Source organism: Zootoca vivipara, chromosome 16 (assembly GCF_965207765.1).
Source record: "Zootoca vivipara chromosome 16, rZooViv2.hap1.1, whole genome shotgun sequence".
NCBI classification, from domain to species: Eukaryota; Metazoa; Chordata; class Lepidosauria; order Squamata; family Lacertidae; genus Zootoca; species Zootoca vivipara.
This window is the reverse complement of record NC_142599.1, coordinates 34,052,142-34,078,776: the sequence shown is the minus strand read 5'-3', so window position 1 is coordinate 34,078,776 and position 26,635 is coordinate 34,052,142. Positions and strand designations below refer to the sequence as shown.

Here is a 26,635-nt window from a genome sequence, read left to right as displayed (position 1 = left end):
ATGGGGGCTCCCGGGTTTTTGCGCATGGCTCTCCGGCGGGGCTGACGGTCCGTTCAGCACCAGGGACAGCGGCAAAGCGCTCCAGCACCACGGAGAGCGCGCCGTTGCCCCGAAAGAGGAAGCGCCGGCTTGGACTTCAGCACCACGGACAGCGGCCGAAAGGTGGGGGGCGACTTGGAAGGAACTTGGGCTGGGTTAGAGATTGCGGTGCCCCCCTAAAACAACTCAGAGAAGCCTCCATTCTCTGCATTCTCCCCACCTACACACACACACACACCTCATTCAATCCTAGGAGCTGCCGGAACCGCCTGCACCACTTGGATTGTAACCCCCCATACTGGAGTGGGGGTTGGAACGCGAAAGGACAGAGGCAATGTATTTATTTTGAGGGAGAAGATTCCTCGCCCACCCGCTTCAATGGCTCTTCTGATCTGCTTTTGCCTCCTTGGGATCCTGAGAAGTAAGTGTAACCCCGCTCCTTTCCCTATAGCGTTTAGGGCTCCCTTTCCCCAACACTAGCGTCCTACTCTGAATTAAAGCAGAGGCTTTGTTTGAATCAGACAGTGCGCCCTTTCCTCCTCTCGGCTTCCTAGGGAAGGGAGTCGCTGCCGGTCGCGAGTACGAGCTTCTATTTTTATTGTGTCTCCAAATGATGCTCTTGAAAAATACGTCAGTTACTCAGCTGGGCAGAGATTTGACAGGCCGCCGATGGCTTAGCGGGGAAGCCAGCTCGCCCCGTCCAGCTCCTGCCTAACCAGGACTTAGGGTGGGCAAGGCGACTTCCATCTCAACAGGCCAGCTCATGTTGAAGTTTCCCTCTCCTCAAAAAGAAAAAAGAAAAGAAAGGAAAAAAAACGGGAGGGGGGAATCTGGGAAGGTCATTTATCTGCCCATCCTCCACCCGAGGAACCGCACTAGGCAAAGCGAAAGAGGTTGGGGAGTGGGGCAGCAGGATCGGGGCTGAGATCAGGTTCCCCTTAGGCACGACTGTTTACAGCTGGAGGATAGCCCCAGGGAAACTCCAGGGGACGGGCTCTGCCTGACAGTCCAGCTAGCTCCATCTGTCTTCCAGCAAGGGGCAGCTGCAGGAGCTGGAAAGTTCATAACCCCAGGCACGATGAGAGAGGGAGAAGGAAAGGAGGAGAGAGGGAGAAGGGGAGAACCCGTATATGCCGGAGGATCTTCTAAGTGATATGAGGATGGAGGAGAGGTTGATATGAGCGCTAGATGGTGATCTGGCGGTTATTGGCTTTGGTGGCTGGGGCTCATTGGGGCTGGTGGGGCAGAAGGCAGGGAGCCCGATAGTAGGCGGAGTCAGAGCCAATGACAGGCAGAGCTAGCTGATTATAGTTTTGTCCCCACCCTCCTCTTCCCTGCTGAGTTCTATAAGGGGCATCACTGAGACTAAGGATGCCGACAGGCAGGGCCACCCCTGGCCTGGTGATGAGTAAAAAGGCAGGCAGGTGGGGGCACACTAGGCTTGGTGGGGAAGTGCCTTCGCTTGCCCCAATTGACTAGCCTCCACTGGGTATTGGGTACTTGCAAGACTTCTATGAGAGGACAGTTTTATGGCAATTGGAGACAGCGTTGAATAGGGGATGGGGGCTTGCAGTCCTCCTGACATCACTGGACTCCAGCTCCCATCATCCCTGGCCAGCCTGGCTGATAGTCGGGGTGATGGGAATCATTGTCCAACCATGTCTTGATGGGCACAGGCTCCCCGCTCCTGTTACAGAAGGGGCCCTTTACTAAGTATCTGAATGGTGCAGTTGCACAAACTGGGCCTTATAGGCCTAGATTAATTTGGCTGTTACTGTGAAGGGTTTCTTTTAATACATAATGTTCTGGTTTACTTGTGGTTTTTTAAATGCAAGCTGGTTTGAGGTGGATTGCAGGGGGAGTGAGATATTCATTTAAAAAACAACAACACCCCACAATATTTAAAATGAGGGAGCATGCAGAGAGGGTAGACAGCAGGATTAACATATGGGTACTCTGCAGCTTCTAGTAGATAAATTAGATGCCTTATATTTAGGTTCTTGCTGTTTTGTGTTGACCTGTAGATTCCCTCCCCTTATAGATGCCTCGCACACAACATTTTCCAGCTAATGACATGCCCAAAGTCCTGTTCTTCATGAACATGATCCATCTCCTATTGTGGAGTAGAGCAACCTTGACACTGGATTCAACAAAGAAGAACCCTGTATGTCCATCAAACTCTCTCAAACAAAGCCACAGAGCAGAATTCTAGAGGGTTTTTTATTAGATCAGGAACGGGGAATGTCTGGTTCTCCATATATTCTTGGACTCCAACTCCCATCAGGACCAGCTAGCATGACCAATGGTCAGGAATGATGATGAGCTGGAGTCCAGCAACATCAGGAGGGCCAGAAGCTACCAACCTATTTCCTAGACACATGTCCCAACCCATCAGGGATCACATATTAAATGCACATGCGGCCATCCACATGTCGTCGGACTCCAACTCCCATCAGTGCCAGGCAGCATGGCCAACGGTCAGGAATGATGGGAGTTGAAGACCAGAAACACCTGGAGGGCTGCAGGTTCCCCCTACCTGCTCTAAAAGGAAATCCAGCCGTTTCTCTAAAAGGAAATGCCTACCTAGCCCATTTTGAGGGATAGTGCTTTGAGAGAGGAGTGGCGGAAGTAGAGAGAGAGAAGGAGAGAGAGAGAAGAGGGAGAGAGAAACATTTCACACTACATTCTCTTCAACATCACATCACTCCTGATCTTATAAACTTCTGTCACATTCCTGACGAGGATCAGACGATGCTCATGCAAGCAGAACTTTATCAACATTGTGTAGGTAATTTCGAATTTGCAATGCCTGTTCTGGCAGGCAAATCCATTCCGTGTGTGCATTGTAGAAGGGCAACTTTACATCCTTTCCTCTCTCATGCATGTCAAGAGGAATCGCAGTTAATCATGTAGTTGGGTGTATGTGTGTGTGCTGTATATACAGTTAAGTCTCGGAGGGAATTCCAGGAGAGCTGCACAGAGCAGCAGCAGCAGTAGCGAGGAAGAGGGATGAACCACAGTTACTTGTGAGTTACTGCTAGCCTCCAGCATCCAGACTCCAAAGGACTCCAGGGTCCCTGGTGGCTAAGCAACTGAGTCCATTGTCAGCTCACCCACAGGTACCATTCCCCACCTCTCTGCTTCAGCACTGCCCCTCCCACCCAAGTCAATTAGGAGAAATAACATTTTCCCTTGTCTGCCCTGCAAGACTGTCCTAAGGATTGCTTTATGTATGCAACAGACTTTGCCCATGTGAAATATGCTATACATGTACAGCAAGCATCATTATTGCAATCAGTTCAGGGTTGGGTAGCCTTTGTCCTTCCAGATGTTGCTGAACTCCCCGTCAGTGCCATCCTGCCTGGCCCGTGGTCAGGGATGATGGAAACCGGAGTCCAATGGCGTCTAGAAGGCCACAGTTTCCCCATTCCTGAATAGATCAAGGTTAGTTGTTTCCATGTAACTACTTTTTAAAATGTGGCTGATTTTACCAATGACCAGTAGGTGAGCATCTTCACAGACACACTTCTCTGTCCTCCATTCCACAAGGAAGAAGCATTATCAGAGGTCAATGACACATTATAGCCAGGGAAAGCTATGCAGGGTTAGTGAGGGGTGTGGCATGGGTGGGTGTGCAGCTTGAGGAGGGTCCCAGGGAAGCCCGGAGGGATGCATATGGCCCCTGGGCCCATAGTTCCCAACTTCTGCTTTAGAGGATTCTCGCTCCTGAAGAGAAGAGATCTTTACAACTCTTCTTTCTCTCTTTTGCTGGGATGGAGAAGTTGGGGCCCTCTGGATTCCAACTCCCGTCCGGGCCAGGTAGTCTGGGATGATGGAAGCTGTAGTACAGCAACATCTGGAGGCCCACAGGCTCCCCATTTCCTGTGTAAAAGAGAGAGAAATATTGTATTCAAATGTAGAGCGATGAAAGGAAGACGGAGGAGAGAAGGGTGATGAGTGACAGGCAGGTCTTCTGTGAGCCTCGAGGGGTCTGGGCTGCCCTTGCATGACCTTCCAAGCACCACTGCTGAAATCCCATAAGCAACATTCTATATCTATATTATTGTCTCTTTTCATATGATTCTTCAGATCTCTTTCTGCCTGCGCTCTTTCCCTCACCCACCCACCAAACCCCAGCCCCTATGCAGCAACAACTCATGACTTCATGGGCAAGCTTGCACCATTCATTATGCATCGGGTGTGATGTGTTATGAAAGGAAGCAACATATGAATCATAGACCACTCACCCAATGGTTTCCCCCACAGCTCCCATCTTCCAGGCCCCAAACACAGCGATCTCATTTCTCTATTCTTGTTGTCTCTGCTGCCAATGTCCTACATTGGCTCCCAGTATGTTTCCGAGCACAATTCAAAGTGTTGGTGCTGACCTTTAAAGCCCTAAATTGCCTCGGTCCAGTATACCTGAAGGAGCGTCTCCACCCCCATCGTTCTGCCCAGACACCGAGGTCCAATGACGAGCGCCTTCTGGCGGTTCCCTCGTTGCGAGAAGCCAAGTTGCAGGGAACCAGGCAGAGGGCCTTCTCGGTAGTGGCAACCCCCTGTGGAATGCCCTCCCACCAGATGTCAAAGAGAAAAACAACTACCAGACTTTTAGAAGACATCTGAAGGCAGCCCTGTTTAGGGAAGCTTTTAATGTTTAATAGATTGTTGTATTTTAATATCCTTCTGGAAGCCACCCAGAGTGGCTAGGGAAACCCAGCCATATGGGTGGGGTATAAATAATAATAAATTATTACTATGAGTGCCATCGCTCAGTGGTACAGCATCTACCGTACTTGTTGCAGAAGGTCCCAGGTTCACTCCCTGGCATCTCCAGGTAGGGTGGAAGAAGGCCCCCTGCCTGAAATCCTGGAGAGCTGCTGCCAGTCAGTGTAAATAAACAGTACTGAGCTAAGGTGAATCCTATGGTCTGACTTGGTATAAGGCAGCTTCCTCTGTCCCTGTGTTTTAGGGAAGGGGCCATAGCTCAGTGAAGAGTCACATCCATTGCTCTGCTCAAGAGTCACATCCATTGCTCTAGCCATGGTCCTCTCCGCTCCAAAAGCTGCTCATATGGAATTGCAATCCTTGAGTTGACAAACCTTTCCTTCTCTGTCCGTTTAAACCAGGGTTGGGGAACATTCAACCCTCCAGATATTATTGGACTCCAGCTCTCCTTATCCCTGACCACCCAGCAGCAGTGTAAACCTCATGGCTCATTTAAACTAACCAGTGTTTCCCTACGTTCTGGCATAACAAGGAACTCTGTCTAGTTTAAAAGCAAAGATGGAACCTTCTCCACCCCAGAGGCACCCTAAGAGGGAGGAAGACAGGAGCCTCTAGCTCATGCCAGCTCATGCCAGAAGCATTTAGCATTGCATTGGAAAGTGCCCAAAAGGTTCAGGTGTAAAAAACAAAAACAAGCCTTGTTTTGCGTGTGACGCTTGAATACAGCCCAAACTGTCGAGCAGTCTGCCAAGAATAGAAGAAGCAGAGGCAGAGTCCACCTTGCCAAGGCAAAGCTAGCATGTTTTGCCAGGGTGACTGGTCATGCCCACTTGCTGCCATCTGACACAAGTAACAAAAATTGTGAGGAGGAGGAGGAGGAGAGAGAGACAGAGAGACAGAGAGACAGAGAGACAGAGAGACAGAGAGACAGAGAGACAGAGAGACAGAGAGACAGAGAGAGAGAGAGAGAGAGAGAGAGAGAGAGAGAGAGGAGTAAGCTTTTCCCTCCCCCACAAATTATAAGATACAACTGATAGGATACGATCAGCTTGTCAGGGTGTCACAAATCTATGGGCTTTGTTTTACAATGGTACCTTGGTTCTCAAATTTAATCCGTTCCGGAAGTCCGTTCCAAAACCAAGGAGTGTTTTCCCATAGAAAGTAATGCAAAACGGATTCATTCCAGTCTTTTAAAAAACAACCCCTAAAACAGCAATTTAACATGAATTTTACTATCTAACGAGACCATGGATCCATAAAATGAAAGCAATAATCAATGTACTGTACTATAAAATAAATAAGACAGTATTGTAGATGATAAAAATTGATCATTATTTTTTCTCACCTGCACTGATTATAGTCATTGTTTGGATGGGGGGCTTTTATCCATTTTCACAGTCACACAAACCAACCAACCAATCAGTAGCTGAACTGGGTTCCACACAGTCACAAAAACAAATTAACCGAAAAAGTCTCAAAAACAAAAATGCAAAATAAATAGCAAAAACCAAAGTGCCAAACTTAATCCATTCCAGAAGTCTGTTTGGCTTCCGAAATGTTTGAAAACCAAGACAGAGCTTCTGATTGGTGCAGGCGCCCCAGAAACAATAGCTGACAACCGCATTGGATGTTCGGCTTCCGGGAAATGTTCGAGAACAGGAACATTTACTTCCAGGTTTTCAGCGTTTGAGAACCAAGGTACCAGTGTACAGCTGTGATGGGGAACCTCTGGCCTACCTGATATCTTTGGACCCATCAGCCCCAGCTAGCTTGCCTAATGGTCTGGGATGATAAACGTAGTTGTAAATCATGGTTAGTTCAAAAGCTGGAATAATAAAGTATGGTTTGATCCTGGCTTAAGAGTTTTTAATACTTAATTTTAAACTGTTGGGAGCTGTCCTGCTGGGACCTGACGGTGAAAAGTAGGTGATGAGCTTAAATCATCATCATAGAATTGTGGAGTTGGAAGGGACGCTGAGAATCATAACTTGTCCAACCCCCTGCAATGCCGGAATATGCAGCTGTCCGATTTGGGGATCGAACCTACAAACTTGGTATTATCAGCACCATGCTCTAGTCTAACCAACTGATCTATCAATAATAATAATAATAATAATAATAATAATAATAATAATAATAATACATTTGGGGGGCTGCAGGTTCCCCATCCCTGAATTAGAGTTGGTGTTAAAGGGCAATTAAATCAAGTTTATCAAAGTAAAACCATAGAGCTGGAAGGGACCCCCATGGGTCATCTAGTCCAACCCCCTGCAAGGCAGGATTCACAGCTAAATAATCTCTGACAGATGACCATCCAAACTCTGTTAAAAGACTTCCAATGATGTAGTCTCACAATCAGAAAGGGAAACATGATGCTCTAGGCTCAAGGGCACCCTTCCTCCAGGAATATCTTCATCCTCATCCTGCCCCCAAGTGATGCTGCCTGCATGAGCCATGCTGGCGCAAGGACAAAGTTGGCACAGAGATCTGCGGCCGACTAAACATGCGCTCTCGCTCTCTCCCGCCCCCCCGCCGTAAAATATATTTTCTGTGCAGTACATTATCCTCTCGCTCTCTCCCTCCTTCGATCGATCCTCCCAACGACCTCTTTACTCAAGTCATGCTTCTTGTTTTCCAACGCCTGTCAGCCACTTCCCAAAATTGCAATTAAGCTGTCAAGGGAGCAAGCAGAAGCGTTTGCATTCACAGCCTCGGCAAGGAAAGGAAGGGGGGTGGGCAGATCTGGATCGCAATGCTCTGGGACCGAAAGCTAAGGCTGTGTGGGGTAGAGTTACACATTTGTTTCGGACCTCCCCAGCACACTCCCCTCACCCCCATGCCTTTCACAGCAACCTGACACACAAAAATCCAACTGGTGCAGTTTTGGCAAAAAATAAAAAATGATGCTGAAGGGAGGCGGCAAAACTGTTCCTGTTGAATGTCTGGTTCCTAAACTTTTCCATTTCCCTGATGCCCCTTTCAACATTCCTGTTTTATGTGAAATAATAATAATATGGTTTTGTTGTTGTTGTTGTTTTAATCTGAACTTCCCCACAAGCTAACAGATGCCAGGGAGGGGCAAAAGAAAATGAAAGCATGTATCAGCAATCCAGCAGGGGGTCGTTGGCCCAAGGGAAGGGTAGAACATCTGCTTTGCATGCAGAAGGCACCGAGCATTCCCACATAGGACTAGGAGAGAGCCCCCCCCTCCTTCTCCATCTGAATCCCTGGAGAGTGGCTGCCAGTCAATGTAGATCAGGGTTTCCCAAACACTGGTGTTTTTGGACTACAATTCCCATCATCCCTGAATGTTGGTCCTGCTAGCTAGGGATGATGGGAATTGTAGTCCAAAAACAATTAGAGACCCAAGTTTGGGAAACCCTGAGGTAGACAATACCGAGATAGACAGACCAGTGGTCTGATTTGATAGGAGGCACCATGAGGAATAATAACATCTTACTATTATTTAAGGGAAGGATCATAGCTCAGTGGTAGAGCAGCTGCTTCACATGCAGAAGGTCCCAGGTTCAAACCCAGGCATCTCCAGATCCCCTGTCTGAAATCCTGGACAGCCACTGCCAGTCAGTGCAGGCGATTCTAAGCGACATGGCCTGACTCGGTACTAAGCAGTTTCCTATGTTCCAGTGCAGGAAAATTGAGACAAAGAAAGAACCAGTGAGGTGTAACAGTTAGATTGTTGGGATTCAGTGACCGGGATGCAGACCTGGGTTCAAAATCCCTGCTCAGCCAAGGAGCACACCTTTATAGCTTTCTTTTAGACACCAGGCAGAGCCTGTCCCGTTTGGCAAAGATTTTAACAGTGTAGTTAAGAACCACAACCCCCGCTCAGTGTTACTTATTTAGAGCAGTTGGACTCCCTTTTTTAAGCCAAAGGGTTCGCAGAGCGGCTTGTGGACTGCAAATTAAAACAAGGCGTTCCCTGCCCGCAGGCCTTAAAGCCATCCAAGTTTCTGGCCACCACTCGCCTTGTGGGAGTGAGTTCCACTGTTTAACTCTCTGTGGTGCGTGAAGGACTTTCTTTTGTCTGTCCTGAATCTTCCAACATTCAGCTTCCTTGGGCAGCCCTTTCTGGCATCATCTCCTCTCTCTTCTGAGGGGGTGTTTAGGGGAGGGGGCCATAAAGCAGTAGCAGAGCCTGCGCTTTGCATACAGCAGTTCCAGATCCAATTCCAAGGATCTCCAGTCATGGGAAAGACTCCTGGAATCATCCCAGGCAAGCTTTTCCACCTGCCTTGCCCCCCTAACTGGGACTCTTATAAGGAGGAGTCACGGCTTGTGGGCTGCAAATTAAAACAAGGCATTCCCTGCCCGCAGGCCTAAAAGCGATGGCACAAAAGGAAAAAGCAACAAGGAGGGAAGAGGGAAGAAGTAAACCCAGGCACCATTTCTTAAAGTGATACAGGAACTCTTATAATGAGGGGCTGCAATGGAAGCAGCTCAGGGGTAGGAAGTGCCAGACAGAACTGGCCTTTCAGCTGATGGAAGGAGCCCCACTTCTCATTGCTCCCACTGATGTAGCCTACTGGAATGACTGCTACCTGGTGGCAGTTGAGGGAGAGGAGGCCTGATGCAGTGGCCTTTCACATTCTATTTATACTGCCGTTTTAATGTATTTCTGATGGCTTCCTTTTAGCTGCGCACATCCTTACGGCGTATGGTTTGGGTGGTTGTTTTTAAGTGGCCTGTGTGTGGAGCTAAAAGGGCTTTCAGTGTTAAAAGGCACACACACTCCACTCACCGAAACCCCAGCCAACACTAAGTGTGTGGATATAGGCACACATCCAGGAACGACAAGAACCAAATATTACCGTGTCGAAGAAGGAGGCGCAGAGGAGAGTTAGGAATGAGGTTTTTGATATAGGCCTCCTTTGTGACAAGTGGGCAGAAAATTTGGCTGGTGACCCAATTCCTCCCTTGCTATCTATCACCACACGGGGTCCAGCTTGACCTGTTGGCTTTCAGCCTGTTATGCAGCAGCTAAAGGCAAAAGGAGCCCAGGAAGAAAGGAACAAAAAGAGGTGATAAGGTGGGACCTGACTCAGATAATGCTGCAGCCACTACGAAGGATGGTCCATTCTTCAACAACTTCTGCCTGCCTTCAGTCAACTCCCCACCTACCTGCCTTCTCACTTCCTCCCAGTTCATGGGGTGGCACTGTCTGTCCTCTTCCTCCTCCTTAGTCTTAGGAGGAGGGTGAAGGGGGCAAAATTCGAGCGAGCTGGCTCCTCTTTCCATTGGCTCTGGTGCCACGCATGGAGTCCCAGACAGGGAGAGCAAGACACACAAAGACTCCAATCTTACTCAGCTGCAGCCTTGGCACTCCTCGAGGGCCGCTGGATCACAGCCGGCCGTAATTCTGAGCAAGCTAAGAGCCGGTGACATTTTAACAGCCTGCCAAAATGGGCTCATGAATGCCTGGGGATTAGCTATCCATCAGGAAGCTGGCTTGGAAACGAGCCTGCTTGGGAGGCTGTTGCTTGTGGTCAGGGGAGCTGGTACAGCACAGCAGCTGCCCCAGCCTCGTGGAGGGGAGAGAGAGAAAGAGAGATTCAGGATGGACCCTGAATCCCTCCCCAAAATAGTGCTTTTTCGTACAAATGTTCATTGGCTTAGGGACAAGATGTGACAGAAAGGTGTCTTGAGGAGACACATAGTGTTTCCCAGTCTTGGGTCTCCAGCTGCTTTTGGACTACCACTCCCATCATCCCTAGCCACTGCTCCTGCTCGCTAGGGATGATGGGAGTTGTAGTCTAACAACAGCTGGAGGCCCATCTCTAGAAGAAGAGATGGAAAGAAGAGAAAGCCCCGACCAGAGAAGAATGGCAGGTCAAGTTGATGGATTATGCGGAAATGGCGAAAATGACCGGAAGAATGAGAAATCAGGAAGACCAAAATTTTAATAAGGAATGGGGAAAATTTATAACCTATCTTTATATTAAAAAATGTAAACAGTTACAATTGTTAGTAGGATTGGAATAACACTTGTATTTTGGACACAATGGAGATGTAAAAGATGTGGAGGAAATGATTAACAATAGGACCCACAAAGGGGAGGAGGGAAGTCCAAGATATTCCTTAGAATCTTATTTCCATGTTGTACATTCGATATGTGAATGTAAACTTTTAATCTTAAAAAAATGTTTTTTAAAGAAGAGGAAACACTGAAGTAGAGGGAGGCTCACTGATGTATTTAATACAGCCACGGTAGCTCAACGAAACCCGCATATTAATAGGCAGTCAACGTCTGAATACCAATCACTGACCATCCTGATTTTGGAAGCTGTATGGCTCACTGGTGAAAAGAGATAGGTAGGAATGTCTGCCTCGTTGTGCGTATGTTCTGTGTTTGTTCTGAACGGTGTCTGCTTTACTCTGCCTTGCTTCCTTCTGCACCACCACGCAGGGACCCTGGGCACAGACACAGAAGAGCGGTTGGTAGAACATCTCCTGGATCCGTCACGGTACAACAAGCTGATCCGCCCGGCCACCAATGGATCCGAGTTGGTCACTGTGCAGCTGATGGTATCGTTGGCTCAGCTCATCAGTGTGGTGCGTACCAAAGATGGGGAAGTGGGAACTGTTGGAGATTCATTCCCCGTGTGTGCAGTCATGGGATTGTTGTCTGTCATATGACTATATGTGTTCCACAGACTGGGAAGTGACGTAGACAGGGTGTTTGTCTTAAAGTGTTGCTGAAGTGGAACTGTTGTCCTTTGTTCTTTCTCTTTGCTGTCTGATGCTAGAGAGAGAGGGAGCCATGTTACAGTGCTCCATATGTGCTCATATGTAAATAAAGTAGATTAGCCAAATGCTGTGCTACTGAGTTCTGTTGCGCAACCTCTGCGGATCCCTAAAGTGTGCCGATGTCTTCTGGCATTGGTTGCTGTGATGTTTGGGCTGGAGAATGCTTAAGAAGCCCCCGAACGATCAACCAGGAGGGAACAAGACCAAATGGGTCAAATGCTGCTCAAAGCAGAGGTCTTCTGTAAGTCTGGAGAAAGCTTCCTTCCTGGAGCTGCCCTTTTAGAATCATAGAACTGTAGAGTTTGAAGGGACCCCAGCGGTCATCTAGTCCAACCCACTGCAAGGTGTGCATCACCCCCGACAGATGGCCATCCAAGAGTCAGCCTTCTGAGAGAGCCCACTCCATGGTCAAACAACTCTCACCTTGATACGCTGCATCAAGGGTAGCTAACGTGGTATCAGGGATAAGGGAATGTGGTGTGTCCCCCCCCGAAGCTTGTGGTACTACAACTCCCAACACCTCTGACCATTGGCCATGCTGGCTGCCGGGAGCTGGAGTTTGTGTTCAAAGAAGATTGGGCAGGAGCTATCAGTAGCTACTGTCCACAATGCCTCCACGACTGAAGGCAGCAATCGGGGCATACCCAGGATCAAAACTAGGGGGGGGGGGCAAGAGAGGGGAAGAGAGAGGGAAGAAGGAGGGAGGGAGGGAAGAGAGAGAAGGAAGGAAGGAAGGAAGGAAGGAAGGAAGGAAGGAGTGGGTGAGAGAGAGAGAAGGAAGGAAGGAAGGAAGGAAGGAAGGAAGGAAGGAAGGAAGGAAGGAAGGAAGGAAGGAAGGGGAGAGAGAGAGAGAGAAGGGAGGGAGGGAGGGAGAGAGAAACAGGAAGAAAGAAAGAGGGGGGGAGGAAGGATGGAAGGAAGGATGGAGCTCCCGTCCGCCCACCCCCCAAGCTCAGGCTGCTTCTTGCTCTCCCCACGTTCCTGTCGCTGGCTGCAGCCGCAGAGGGGGCGGAAACAGCCCAATTTCCAAAACCCGCAGCGACTTTTCCCCTTCAGTTTTCGGAGGGAAAAAGTGTGGGTTATGGTCTGTAAAATACGGCAACTTTTTTTTTTTGCTTCTGGGGGGGCAGCTGCCCCCCTGCCCCTCACTGGGTACGCCCATGGCAGCAATGCTGCTGGGTACCAGTGTTGCTGGAAGTTGCAGGAGGGGAGATGTGGCCCTTTGCTCAGGAGCTGCTTGCACCTGGTTGGCCACTGTGAGAACAGGATGCTGGACTAGCCATTGGGTTGATCCAGCGGGCTCTTCTGATGCCTTTTCATTTGCTTCCATTGACAGCACGAGAGGGAGCAGATCATGACCACCAACGTGTGGCTGACCCAGGTACGTTTCCTGCCGCCACCCCCCTTTTATTTTATTTTTAAATTTACTCATAAATAGAACCAATGTGCCTCTTTTTAATAATAGCGGTTTGCTTAATCTCTTACCTTCTGCTGCAGTTGGAAGCAGGAAGGGGGAAATGAGCACTAGGTGGGACACTATCTAGACTAGAGGCTCCAGCTGTTGTGAGATGCTGCAGTGAGACTGTTGATGGGGACAATCACCAGCGCATCATTCCAGTGCTCAAAAACTTGCACTGGCTGCCCATACACTACCAGAGGCCTGATTCAAAGGTCTTGCGTTAATTTACAAGCCCCATAACACCTAGGGTTCAAGATATCTCAAGGACCCGTCTGATTTCTCAAATCACTGCCCAGTCACTGCGGTCTTTGGGGAGTCACTGTTAGAGGTCCCCCATAACTCAGGTGCACAGGTCCAAAGAATCCTGGGAATAGTAGCCTGTTAAAGGTGTCGAGAATTCTTACCAGCTCCATCTGGTACGCTGGCTGAGACCCTACCTGCCCGCGGACTGTCTCGCCAGAGTGGTGCATGCTCTGGTTATCTCCCACTTGGACTACTGCAATGCACTCTATGTGGGGCTACCTTTGAAGGTGACCTGGAAACTGCAAATAATCCAGAATGCGGCAGCTAGACTGGTGACTGGGAACATCCACCGAGACCACATAACACTGGTCTTGAAAGATCTACATTGGCTCCCGGTACGTTTCCGAGCACAATTCAAAGTGTTGGTACTGACCTTTAAAGCCCTAAAACGTTTAGGGCTTTAAAGGTCAGTGTTGTTGTTTAGTCGTTTAGTCGTGTCCGACTCTTCGTGACCCCATGGACCATAGCACGCCAGGCACTCCTGTCTTGCACTGCCTCCCGCAGTTTGGTCAAACTCATGTTCGTAGCTTTGAGAACACTGTCCAACCATCTTGTCCTCTGACGTCCCCTTCTCCTAGTGCCCTCAATCTTTCCCAACATCAGGGTCTTTTCCAAGGATTCTTCTCTTCTCACGAGGTGGCCAAAGTATTGGAGCCTCAGCTTCACGATCTGTCCTTCCAGGGAGCACTCAGGGCTGATTTCCTTAAGAATGGATAGGTTTGATCTTCTTGCAGTCCATGGGACTCTCAAGAGTCTCCTCCAGCACCACAATTCAAAAGCATCAATTCTTCGGCAATCAGCCTTCTTTATGGTCCAGCTCTCACTTCCATACATCACTACTGGGAAAACCATAGCTTTAACTATACGGACCTTTGTCGGCAAGGTGATGTCTCTGCTTTTTAAGATGCTGTCTAGGTTTGTCATTGCTTTTCTCCCAAGAAGCAGGCGTCTTTTAATTTCGTGACTGCTGTCACCATCTGCAGTGATCAAGGAGCCCAAGAAGGTGAAATGTCTCACTGCCTCCATTTCTTCCCCTTCTATTTGCCAGGAGGTGATGGGACCAGTGGCCATGATCTTGGTTTTTTTGATGTTGAGCTTCAGACCATATTTTGCGCTCTCCTCTTTCACCCTCATTAAAAGGTTATTTAATTCCTCCTCGCTTTCTGCCATCAAGGTTGTGTCATCTGCATATCTGAGGTTGTTGATATTTCTTCCGGCAATCTTAATTCCGGCTAGGGATTCATCTAGTCCAGCCTTTCGCATGATGAATTCTGCATATAAGTTAAATAAGCAGGGAGACAATATACAACCTTGTCGTACTCCTTTCCCAATTTTGAACCACTCAGTTGTTCCATATCCAGTTCTAACTGTAGCTTCTTGTCCCACATAGAGATTTCTCAGGAGACAGATGAGGTGATCAGGCACTCCCATTTCTTTAAGAACTTGCCATAGTTTGCTGTGGTCGACACAGTCAAAGGCTTTTGCATAGTCAATGAAGCAGAAGCAGACGTTTTTCTGGAACTCTCTAGCTTTCTCCATAATCCAGTGCATGTTTGCTATTTGGTCTCTGGTTCCTCTGCCCTTTCGAAATCCAGCTTGCACTTCTGGGAGTTCTCGGTCCACATACTGCTTAAGCCTGCCTTGTAGAATTTTAAGCATAACCTTGCTAGCGTGTGAAATGAGCACAATTGTGCGGTAGTTGGAGCATTCTTTGGCACTGCCCTTCTTTGGAATTGGGATGTAGACTGATCTTCTCCAATCCTCTGGCCATTGCTGAGTTTTCCAAACTTGCTGGCATATTGGGTGTAGCACCTTAACAGCATCATCTTTTAAAATTTTAAATAGTTCTGCCTTGGATTCGTATCGAGATATTGTCTTTGTCCATGGAGTTTTCTTGGCAGGGATACTGGAGTGGCTTGCCAGTTCCTTCTCCAGGTGGATCACGTTTAGTCAAAACTCTCCACTATGACCTGTCCATCTTGGGTGGCCCTGCATGGCATAGCTCATAGCTTCTCTGAGTTATTCAAGCCCCTTCGCCACGACAAGGCATTGATCCATGAAGGGGAAAGGTCAGTACCAACACTTTGAATTGTTCCCAGGATACCTGAAGGAGCGTCTCCTCCCCCATCGTTCTGCCCGGACACTGAGGTCCAGTGCTGTGGGCCTTCTGGTGGTTCCCTCACTACGAGAAAAGCTGTTGAGTGTGGTAGGGAGAAAGTTAGAGGGGTGTGTGTGGAAATCTAAGTTGTGCCTGGGGTTGCCAGACAGGAACATCCCAGATCCTGAGATTTAAGGCCTCAAACCTGAGACCTAGGGGCGGCCCCTCACGATTCTCTCTCTCTTGTCCCCTCCTGCCACTGAGCTCTAGAGATGGAGGTTAATTGGGAGAGGGGAGAGGGGGCAGAGAAGAACATACCCCCACCCCAGAGACTCTATGCAATAATTTGCAGCCAGCTTCTACCAGGCTGAATCTTGCAAGCTACCTGCATAGTCTTCTTAATACTAAAAAAACAAAACAAAATAAGCCACTCTCACCCACCTGGAGTTTCAGGCCCTCCCCCCTGCCACCTGGAAGGGGCAAGGTAAAACTGGAGACTTCAGGTCAGCCTTGGGGATGTGGCCACCCTGATTGTGTTGAAGACCCCCCCCCATCTCTCTCTCTCTCTCTCTCTCTCTCTCTCTCTCTCTCTCTCTCCATTGCAGGAATGGGAGGATTATCGCCTTACGTGGAACCCGGAAGAGTTTGATGACATGAAGAAGGTGCGGCTGCCATCCAAACACATCTGGCTTCCAGATGTTGTACTCTACAACAAGTAGGTGCACCTTGGCATTCTTTGTCCTGGGTCTAACCCAGGCATCCCCAAACTGCGGCCCTCCAGATGTTTTGGCCTACAACTCCCATGATCCCTAGCTAACAGGAGCAGTGGTCAGGGATGATGGGAATTGTAGACCAAAACATCTGGAGGGCCGAAGTTTGGGGATACCTGGTCTAACCCTTGCTGATCTGGGATGACAATAGCGAACCTGCAGTTCATGAGCCATATTAGGACCTCAGTACCATCTGGAGGGGCCCACCTGGCCCCATCTTCCTCCTTGTCACAATGCCATGGTGTAAGAAGAGATTTCAAAGTCGGGCGTAGGGGGCCTTTGGGCTTCCAATCATTGCTGGACTACAACTCCCATCAGCCCCTGCAAGCATGACTAATGGGCAGCAGTGATGGGAGGTGTAGTTCAGCAACATTTGGTGGGCCAAAGGTCCCCTGGGTAAAGGTAAAGGGACCCCTGACCATTAGGTCCAGTCGTGACCGACTCTGGGGTTGCGCACTCATCTCGCATTATTGGCCGAGGGAGCCGGCATACAGCTTCCAGGTCATGTGGGCAGCATGACTAAGCCACTTCTGGCAAACCAGAGCAGAGCACAGCAACACCGTTTACCTTCCAGCTGTAGTGGTACCTATTTATCTACTTGCACTTTGACGTGTTTTCGAACTGCTAGGTTGGCAGCAACGGGAGCTCACCCCATCGAACCGCCAACCTTCTGATCAGCAAGCCCTAGGCTTTGTGGTTTAACCCACAGCGCCACCTGCGTCCACCTGTAGGTCCCCTACACTTGTTTTAAACCTTGCCTGCTACTAGATAGGGATTGAGGTGGTGTAAAGGCAGGTTAGAAAGTGGCACATGCGTGTGTGTGAGAGAGGGAGAGGGAGAGGGAGAGAGAGAGAGAGAACGTGTATGTTTGACAGAGAATGAGTATGTGCGTGTGAGAAACAGAGTGACTGTATGTTTATTGGATCTGAGATTATTTTCGTAGAAAAAGAGGTGCCGGAACTCACCACGAATGCCTCCCTTGTTCTCTTATAATGGCAATGGCACCCACCTGAGAGGTGCTGGAACTGAGTTCTGGCTGAAACAAAAGCCCTGGTTTCCGCATGGAACTGTAGAGTTAGAAAGCGTCACCCAGACCAACATGAAATAGTTTTTAATTGTATTTATATAGTGAAGCGCTTTTATAGACCAATTTTCTTCTTTTCACTCTTTCAGCTGTGGAGGTTTCTACTGTGAAAGGGCTTCAAACTATGTTATGGGCTGCGATTCATAAACAGAATCGAACCAATAAAAAGGCAGGTCCGGGTGGCCTGCATTATGATGAACGTGTGGGTGGCATGGGTAGGGCTGGTGAGTGAGCTCTGATCTGTGCACCTGCACCATCAGGCTTCGGGGAATCGGATCCCTCCCCCGGTGGAAGTGAATAAGCAGATCAAACAAAAGGATCATTCTTACCAGTTAGTGCTTTAATCACAGCAAGAGACAAAGGAATGCATATCTCTCTAGAAATGGCGGCACTCCCAGTAAAGGTTTTCCCCTCTTCCGTCCCCATTAATCTGCATCACTCCTACATCGGGTAACCTGAGCTTATTGCTGCTGCGCTCTCCATTCTATCACTCCTGGAGCCCGTCTAGTCCTAGGCAAAGGGGGGTCAGAAGTGCTGTCCAAGGACACTGAATCTGCCAGCTGTCTCCCTCCTGGTGTTTCCTCTTCTAGCTGTTCCTCACCCAGTATTTCCCAGCTTTCCCCCTCTGGACTATGCCCTTCTGCAAACCACTGTTCTAAATCAATACTATCCTCCTGCCCCCCTTGGGAAGGTTCAGGAGAAGGGGGCAGCAGCTCCCACCATTCCTCCTCAGTCCAGCCCCTGACATCCACCTTCTGGACCAACAATGAGCATTGCTTCTCCTTCTCCCTCCCCTTCTTCTCTCCTCCCCCAGTGCCGACGGGATGTACGAGGTGTCCTTCTACTCCAACGCCGTCGTCTCCTACGACGGCAGCATCTTCTGGCTCCCTCCGGCCATCTACAAGAGTGCCTGCAAAATCGAGGTGAAGCATTTCCCCTTCGACCAGCAGAACTGCACCATGAAGTTCCGCTCGTGGACCTACGACCGGACGGAGATCGACTTGGTGCTGAAGAGCGAGGTGGCCAGCTTGGACGACTTCACCCCCAGCGGGGAGTGGGACATCATTGCCCTGCCGGGACGGCGCAACGAGAACCCCAACGACTCCACCTATGTGGACATCACCTACGACTTCATCATCCGCCGCAAGCCGCTCTTCTACACCATCAACCTCATCATCCCTTGCATCCTCATCACCTCCTTAGCCATCCTGGTCTTCTACCTGCCCTCCGACTGCGGCGAGAAGATGACCCTCTGCATCTCGGTCCTCTTGGCTCTCACCGTCTTCCTGCTTCTCATCTCCAAGATCGTGCCGCCCACCTCGCTGGACGTGCCGCTGGTGGGCAAGTATCTGATGTTCACCATGGTCTTGGTCACCTTCTCCATCGTCACCAGCGTCTGTGTGTTGAACGTCCACCACCGCTCGCCGACCACCCACACCATGCCGCCCTGGGTCAAGGTGGTCTTCCTCGACAAGCTGCCCACCCTCCTCTTCATGAAGCAGCCCCGGCAGAACTGCGCCCGCCAGAGGTTGCGCCAGAAGCGGCAGAACCAGGAGCGGACGACCGGAAGCTTCTTCCTCCGCGAAGGAGCCAGGTCCTGCACTTGCTATGTCAACCCGTCCACGGTCAAGAAGTTCGGGACGGGGAGCGGTGGTGGTGATGGCGGGGGACGGCCCTTTACGGAAACGTCGGAGCCGGGAGTCAACGGTTACCGGGACAGGCCGGGTCAAACGGTGCCCCCACCAGGCCCCTGTTGCTGCGGCCTGGAGGAGGCTGTGGATGGAGTACGCTTCATCGCGGATCATATGAAGAGCGAAGACGATGACCAGAGTGTGAGTGTCTGGAAGGGAAGGGGCTTGTGGGCAGGGTGGCGGCGACGGGGCCTTTGTTGCCTTAAGTCAACCTTGTAAATAACATACCCACCAATATTTTTCTGAAGGAGCATCTCCACTCCCATCGTTCAGCCTGGACACTGAGGTCCAGCTCCGAGGGCCTTCTGGCGGTTCCCTCACTGCAAGAAGTGAGGTTACAGGGAAGCAGGCAGAGGGCCTTCTCGGTGGTGGCGCCTGCTCATCAGATGTCAAGGAAATAAACAACTGCCTAACTTTTAGAAGACATCTGAAGGCAGTCCTGTTTAGGGAAGTTTTTAATTTGATGATTTATTTTATTTTTAATATTCTGTTGGGAGCTGCCCAGAGTGGCTGGGGAAACCCAGTCAGATCGGTGGTGTATAAATAAATTATTATTATTATTATTATTATTATTATTATTATTATTATTATTTATTAAAATAAGGACATCCTATTCCAAAAGAATACTAATAATGCGCCACCCATTTGACTGTGCTGCCCCAGCCACGCTGGACGGCTTTCAACATATACAAAAACATAACAAAACATTTATACAGGGCTGCCTTCAGAAGTCTTCTAATGGTTTTGTAGTTACTGATCTCCTTGGCTTGGGGGGTCACTCCATACCCTCCAACATTTCTCCAATGAAAATAGGGAATATTCCGGGATCAAATCTGAAACCGGGATGGCTTCTGCAAATCTGGGACCATCCCTGGAAAAGAGGGACACTTGGAGGGCCTGAAATAAGTCCCCCCAAATTTACTAGCTTGCTCTCTCTGTGTGTGTGTGTAGGATACTAGGGGCTGCCACCCCTGCTCACTCCTCCAACCCGCCTACTTGCCAACCCCACTCCCACTCCCCCCTTTTCCCCTCACCTATTCCCTTGCAGCTCCTCCAGCCCCCTCTGCTCACAGTTTTCTGCAAGCCCCCCCCCCCCCCGGGCATCAAAGTTTTCCCCAAAGCCTTTTAAAGGAGGGTGATCTCATCCAACCCCCTGCAATCCAGGAATCTCATCTAAATCTTCCATGACAGCATCCTTTAGTCCCAAGATGGTTGATGGGGCTCGCTTTCTAATTTGTTTTTACCACATATGCATACAGTGGAAGGGACGTGGGTGGCGCTGTGGGTTAAACCACAGAGCCTAGGGCTTGCCAATCAGAAGGTCGGCGGATGATATAAAGACATAATAAGCGGTTCGAATCCCTGCGACGGGGTGAGCTCCCGTTGCTCAATCCCTGCTCCTGCCCACCTAGCCGTTCGAAAGCATGTCAAAGTGCAAGTAGATAAATAGGTACCACTACAGCGGGAAGGTAAACGGCGTTTCCGTGTGCTGCTCTGGTTCGCCAGAAGCGGCTTAGTCATGCTGGCCACATGACCTGGAAACTGTACGCCGGCTCCCTCGGCCAATAACACGAGATGAGCGCTGCAACCCCAGAGTCGGTCACGACTGGACCTAATGGTCAGGGGTCCCTTTACCTTTACATACAGTGGCAATGATCTCTGGGTGAAAACCAATCTGCCAGTGTTTGATATAAAGACATAAGAAGCTGATCCCCCAAACTTATTAAGTTTATTATTAATTATTATCTAATCCTGCATCCTATTGTCCAGGGAACTCTGAGAATTGTAGCCGTGTGAGGGTCGCAGGAGTTTCCTAGCAGCTCTCAACACCCTTAAACTACAGTTCCCAGGGTTCTTTGCAAGGGGAGGAGCCACGAGTGTTTAACATGGTATCGCAATGCTTTCAATGTGTTACCAGATTTTTTTTCAATGAATCCGGGGACACTTTTCGACTTCCTATTAAATAGATTTTGTCAGGGGACTGATTTGTAAATCCGCGGACTGTCCCCAGGAAACGGGGACGTCTGGTAACCTTACCTTGGGCTACGTAGAACTTCCTTGTTCAGGCAAAGTCTACCTCTGAATTCCAGTAGCTGGGGGACAAACTCAGTGGTTGCCTTTAAGGGTTGGATTTGGACACTTCTGCCTGAACACATTATTACTCGACGCTTCGTTCTGATCAGCCAGGGCACTTCTCTCAAAGCTTTCCCCGCCATATCTCGAATCATCACCTCCTGAAACATGATGCCCTGTTTGTTTGTTTTTGGGAAAAGGCTGTGGCAATTTCCCATCCCTTGGATGTTTCCTGGGGGAGACATGTCTCTTCCTTGCTTCCTCCCCATCTCCCTGCTGCCTCTCCTTTGCCAAGCCATGAGTCAGAATATCCTGTCCTTTACTGACTTGTTCCCCACCTCCGAGTGCAGGGCAGCTGTGTTCTCCAACCGAGACACCGCTGAGCTCCAGAATCAATATTTCCCTTCTGCTCGGCTGGATCCCTGTGCTGAAGGCGCATGAAAAATTCATGTGCAGTGAGATATGGATGAAAGGGACGGAGGGGGAGAGAGAGAGAGAGAGAAGTCGGGAGAAACAGACTTTTATTTCTTGGAGGTCTGCTGCTTTGCTGGTGTAATAATAATAATAATAATAATAATAATAATAATAATAATAATTTTATTATTTGTACGCTGCCCATCTGACTGGGTTGCCCCAGCCACACTGGGCAGCCTCCAACATACATAAAAACAATAAAACATTACAAGGGATGTTGGGGGTATTTTGGGCACATTCATCTGTGGCTAGAGAGCAATGGGTCAAAGCTAGCCCCCCCCCCGCCTTCCTCACCAAAGCAAATCATTCATCTGATATGGTAGCCTTGCCAGAAACTATTTGCAGGCGGAGATGCTCAATGCCCACTGGACCAGGGAGGTGTCAGGTATGAAGCAGTTGCCATAGGAACCGAGAGGAAGGGGAACCTGGAATGGCAGCTCTGAGGCTGCAGGTTTGGGGCCAGGCCAGCTGAGCACTGATGGGGGAGGGAGAGGAGGCTGGAGATACTCAGGACGCACCCTTTGTCACCCGCAGTCAAAGGCAGGAATGCTTCTGAATACCAGTTGCTGGAAAGTACTGGAGGGGAGAAGGGACACTGTGGTCTGAACCAATATTTGACATTGTAAAAAAACAAACCAAAACAACAACCCACTAATAATTGTGGTGGCTGGTACTCATTGGGGCAGTTAGGGCAGTGGACAAAAAAAAAAAAGTAGTATAAACACCAACAATTGGGAAACACTGGCCTGCGAGCGCTCAGAATGGAGAACAGCCTTTACCAAAGGTGGTCATGGACTTTGAAGACACTCGAACTCAGGACAAAAGGGAGAAAGAGGAAGGCATGTTTGGCAAACCCTCACCGTGTTGAACTCCCGCAAGGGAACCTCTGTCCCCACTGTGGAAGGACGTGTGGATCCAGAATTGGCCTCCACAGTCACTTACGGACTCACTGTTAAAACCGTATTTATGGAAGACAATCTTACTCAGCTACAAGTGATCATCAAAGAAGAAAGAAGATCAACAGCAGGTGGCGCCAGAGCCAATGACAGGCAAGGCCAATTGCTTCTGCTCTTCCTTCCTGCTCTGTTCTACAAGGGCAAAACTGAGACTCAGGAGGAGGAAGCTAACCCATTGGACCGGCTGTAAGGAAGCAGGCAGGTGTGTGGTGGCAAATTCAGAAGTGCAGGATCCCTTCAAGATAGTCACAGAAATGCGCCCTCATACGCCCCTTCTAAGATTAGACAGCAATCATATAATTATACAATTATGCAATAACACTCATCGTTCAGCCCAGACACTGAGGTCCAGCTCCGAGGGCCTTCTGGCGGTTCCCTCACTGTGAGAAGCAATGTTACAGGGAACCAGGCAGAGGGCCTTCTCGGTAGTGGCACCCGCCCTGTGGAATGCCCTCCCATCCGATGTCAAGGAAATAAACAACTATCTGCCTTTAGAAGACATCTGAAGGCAGCTCTGTTTAGGGAAGTTTTTAATGTTTGAGCTTTTACCGTGTTTTTAATATTCTGCTGGGAGCTGCCCAGAGTGGCTGGGGCAACTCAGCCAGATGGGCGAGGTATAAATTATTATTATTATTATTATTATTATTATTATTATTATTATTAATATTATTGCAATGATCAATATTATTGGATTGCAAGGGGTTGGACTGGATGACCCTCAGGGGTCCCGGCTAACTCTACGAGTCTATGATCCTATCCCCATGTGTGGCCTTTCAGCTCTAACTATTTTCTGTGCAAGAACACGGGCAAATGATTTGGAGTGCTCCAATATCTTCTTTCAGAAAAACTTGAGTTTTCCTTGTTAGTTCCATTCTCTGTAACAGAACCTGAACGTCATTCTGTTGAAAGGAAGCACCTTGTGGTTTCAGTGCTCCTAGATGCTTAGCTTTGGAGCATGCAGAGAACACTTAGCAGTGTTCTTCCTGAGCCCCTTCTCCAGAGTGACCCCAGAAGACCATCCTCAATGGCCGACTCTCCTCTTTCCACTCCCATTGGCTCCAATCAGCACAAAGGGTGAGAAGACTTCTCAACGGCTAAAAAGCTGTTTGGCTGGCTCTAGGATGCTGGAGGTGAGGCCTGGGCTGCAGAAATCATCATGGGTCTTTTCCCTGCCTCGCATCCCTGAACTGCTGCACCACTGGGGTGATGGGAGGCAAATGAAGGTGGGTGGGGCACTGCCCCCAGCTACCCCAGCTGTAGAAAAATTTGGAGTTGGCTTTGACAGCCTTGATCCCCCATCAAGGGACTCTGTGTCCCCTAAGTCCGTTGTCGGTCAGAGAAGAATGGATGGAGGCAAGATCCGACAAAAGCAAGGAAGATCTTTATTTCCCTGTTGCAAGAGAGTCCCCTCTGCTCCTTGCAAGGAGGCGAGAGACCCAGAACAAAGGTGTACTGTACAAGGACCTTTAAAGACTTCAGGAATTGCCAAGCCCCTTAGCCAAAGACCACCCAAAAGGCATCATAAATACATCACAGAAAGAATTGGTCTACAACAGAAATTTGAGAGTGTGGCTTCTCTCCCGTCTTTCAAGATCCCTGATAATGTTTTACTGACTGCATTTCCTGGCCGGTCTGGGCCATTCTTCTGAGACGCTAAATACTTTAGTTCCTGAATCAAGGTCGCAGGCCCACCCTATCCCTACACAAGATATGCCCTTAAGACAGGATTTGAAGGGCTTGAAGTGAAAGAACTATTGGGAAAGGTTTCTCCAAGATATTTCCTTCTGCAGAGGAAACGTGTATAGTCAATAGGAGAGCCAAGACGGCTTTGGGGGGGGGGGTGTTCTGTGTGCTGAAATAAAGTGTACTTTTTCTCAGGGAATATTTCCTGAATTTTGAAGGGTGGAGGATTGGGCTCAGGGCCGTCTTACTCATAGGCACTAGGGGTGCAGGACACCTGGACGCCAGGCTCTCAGGGGCGCCAGGTCGAGAGTCCAGGGCCCGAGAGTTGAGTCCGGGGAAGAGCCCGCCTGTCGGTTGGAGCGCCACGGCAGGCTCTTCTGCTGTGGGCGGCTCTGCGTCGTGAGTTCGGGGGCGACCGAGCCAGTGAGATGCTGAAGCAGGTGGCCCTCTCTGCCCTCCTGCATGCCTGGGACTGGGCAATGGGGGGGGGCACCGGGCGGATCTTTGCACCCCGGCGCCGTATATGCTTAAGACAGCCCTGATTCGGCTTTCTGTGGAGTGTGTATTTTATAAAACCTAGATCTGGCACCCGTTTGGTCGGAAGTGGGCCCTACAAGTGGGCACACACACACACAACAGGTGCTTGCCAAGCCCAAAAGGGGTCCAGCGGACAGGTGCTAACTTCCGTATCCTTGCCCTTTTCCCAGGTGAGCGAGGACTGGAAGTACGTTGCCATGGTGATCGACCGCCTCTTCCTGTGGATCTTCGTCTTTGTCTGCGTCTTTGGCACCATCGGCATGTTCCTGCAGCCTCTCTTCCAGAACTATGCCACCAACTCCCTCCTGCAGATCAACCACGGCGGTTCCGGCTCCAAGTAGCACCTGGACTCACCCTTCTCCTTTGCCAACCTTCTCAGAGCGAGCAAAGAGAGGCAGGCGAAGGAAGATTAAAGAGAGAGGGAGGGAGGAGGGAGGGAGATGAAGTGGGACAGAGAGACACCCTACCCGATCCCTACTTTTATGGACGCTGGCCTAAGGCGCGCTCAGTAAGGGACTGCTGGCCCTTTCCCCTGCTGTCTGCCATTGCCCCTGGCTCATGCTTCAGTACTGAGAACAGAGCCTTGCTTGGAGAGAAGCGGGCCAGAGCCAAAACGACAATACTGGAATAGGTTGGTTTCTTCTGGGCTGCCCGGATGATATGGTAGCTCAACAGTAGAGCACCTGCTTTGCATGCAGAAGGTCCCAGGTTCGATCCCCGGCTTCCCCACTTAATAAAAAAAGAAGAGGGGGGTGGAAAAGGTTGCAGAAGGGTCAGGCCTGGCTGTCTGATCTGCTCATTTTAGGCAGCTCCCTCCATTCCCATTGATCGGAGATGTCAGTTCCAAGCAGCCAGGAGGAGTCAGTTCCTTCCAAGTTCCTGGACGGCTGTCGGGATGTGTTCTGGAACACAGGGGACGGTGGGCTGCTTACCGTAGCGGTGAGGGTGAGGGGAGGGTCTTGCAGCCTTGAGGGCATTTTGGATACGGACTACAGCTTTCTTCCCCACCCACCCCATACCCCCTGGCTTGTGCCAATTACGGGGAACCAGCTCCCAACTCAGGGAAAAATAATAATAATAATCTATGTGTCTATATATAATTAAATATACACATTACACCCTCCATGTCTGAGGAGGAGCAGCAGCGGCAGATTGGAAGGCCACCCCTGGGCGCAACCCTCGGCGGGGAGACGTGTGGTGTGGGGAGAGCTTGACAGAACAAAAGGACATTTTCGCAGGGGGGCTCCTATGACCACCCATCAGATTTGACCAATATACCCACAAGGTCAGGGACTCTCAGGATCTCTCAGGACAGACTGATCGCAAGACCACCTCCCCTAACAATGTGTGTGTGTGGCCAGAGGAGATGGAGCGCAAACTGGTGGTCTGGCCACCCAGGGACAGGTTCAGGAGGGGTCTTCCGCTCTGGGTCATCACCAGCAGCCTCGGTAGAGAGACCAGTGTCCCCCACCCCCCACAGAGCCATTGGGTGTGTCTTCCTGGCCCTCTCCTCCTCTGCTCCTGAAAAGCCAAACGCTGACACTGCAATACCGGTACCAATAAAATAGGTCACATAGATGGGAGAGATTCCTTCTTTCGGTTCAGCTGTGTGCGAGCGGTTGTTTTTTAAGCGCATTTCAAGGTTGCGGGCGGGGGAGGTCCCCTATCCTGCAGGTAAATAATAATAATAATACAATAATTTATTATTTGTACCCCGCCCATCTGGCTGGGTTTCTCCAGCCACTCTGGGCGGCTTCCAACAAAAGATTGAAAATACATTAAAATGTCAAACATTAAAAACTTCCCTAAAGAGGGCTGCCTTCAGGTGTCTTCTAAACTGTGAAGGCCAAACCAACATCCTGATTAATCTACAGATAGCAGTAATAAGGGCTACCTTTGAAGGTGACCCGGAAACTACAACTAATCCAGAATAGGGCAGCTAGGCTGGGAGTGGCCGCCGAGACCACATAACACC

At 49.6% G+C, this 26,635-nt stretch overlaps 1 protein-coding gene across 1 annotated transcript; it reads left to right on the top strand.

Moving 5' to 3' along the window:
• Positions 1–12,868: 12,868 nt before the first annotated feature.
• On the top strand, positions 12,869–26,262 carry CHRNB2 (cholinergic receptor nicotinic beta 2 subunit). The gene is made up of 4 exons (XM_035098247.3): positions 12,869–12,913; positions 15,998–16,107; positions 18,061–19,078; positions 24,831–26,262. Exons 1-4 carry the CDS (start codon positions 12,887–12,889, stop codon positions 24,999–25,001), a joined length of 1,326 nt encoding a protein of 441 aa, XP_034954138.2. The 5' UTR covers positions 12,869–12,886; the 3' UTR covers positions 25,002–26,262.
• The last annotated feature ends 373 nt before the right edge of the window (positions 26,263–26,635 follow it).

Coding starts and splice junctions, on each gene's coding strand:
- CHRNB2 (XM_035098247.3), top strand. CDS start 12,887: ATGACCACCAACGTGTGGCTGACCCAG. Junction 16,108..18,060: donor GATGTTGTACTCTACAACAA/GTAGGTGCACCT, acceptor CTCCTCCCCCAG/TGCCGACGGGATGTACGAGG. Junction 19,079..24,830: donor GCGAAGACGATGACCAGAGT/GTGAGTGTCTGG, acceptor CCCTTTTCCCAG/GTGAGCGAGGACTGGAAGTA.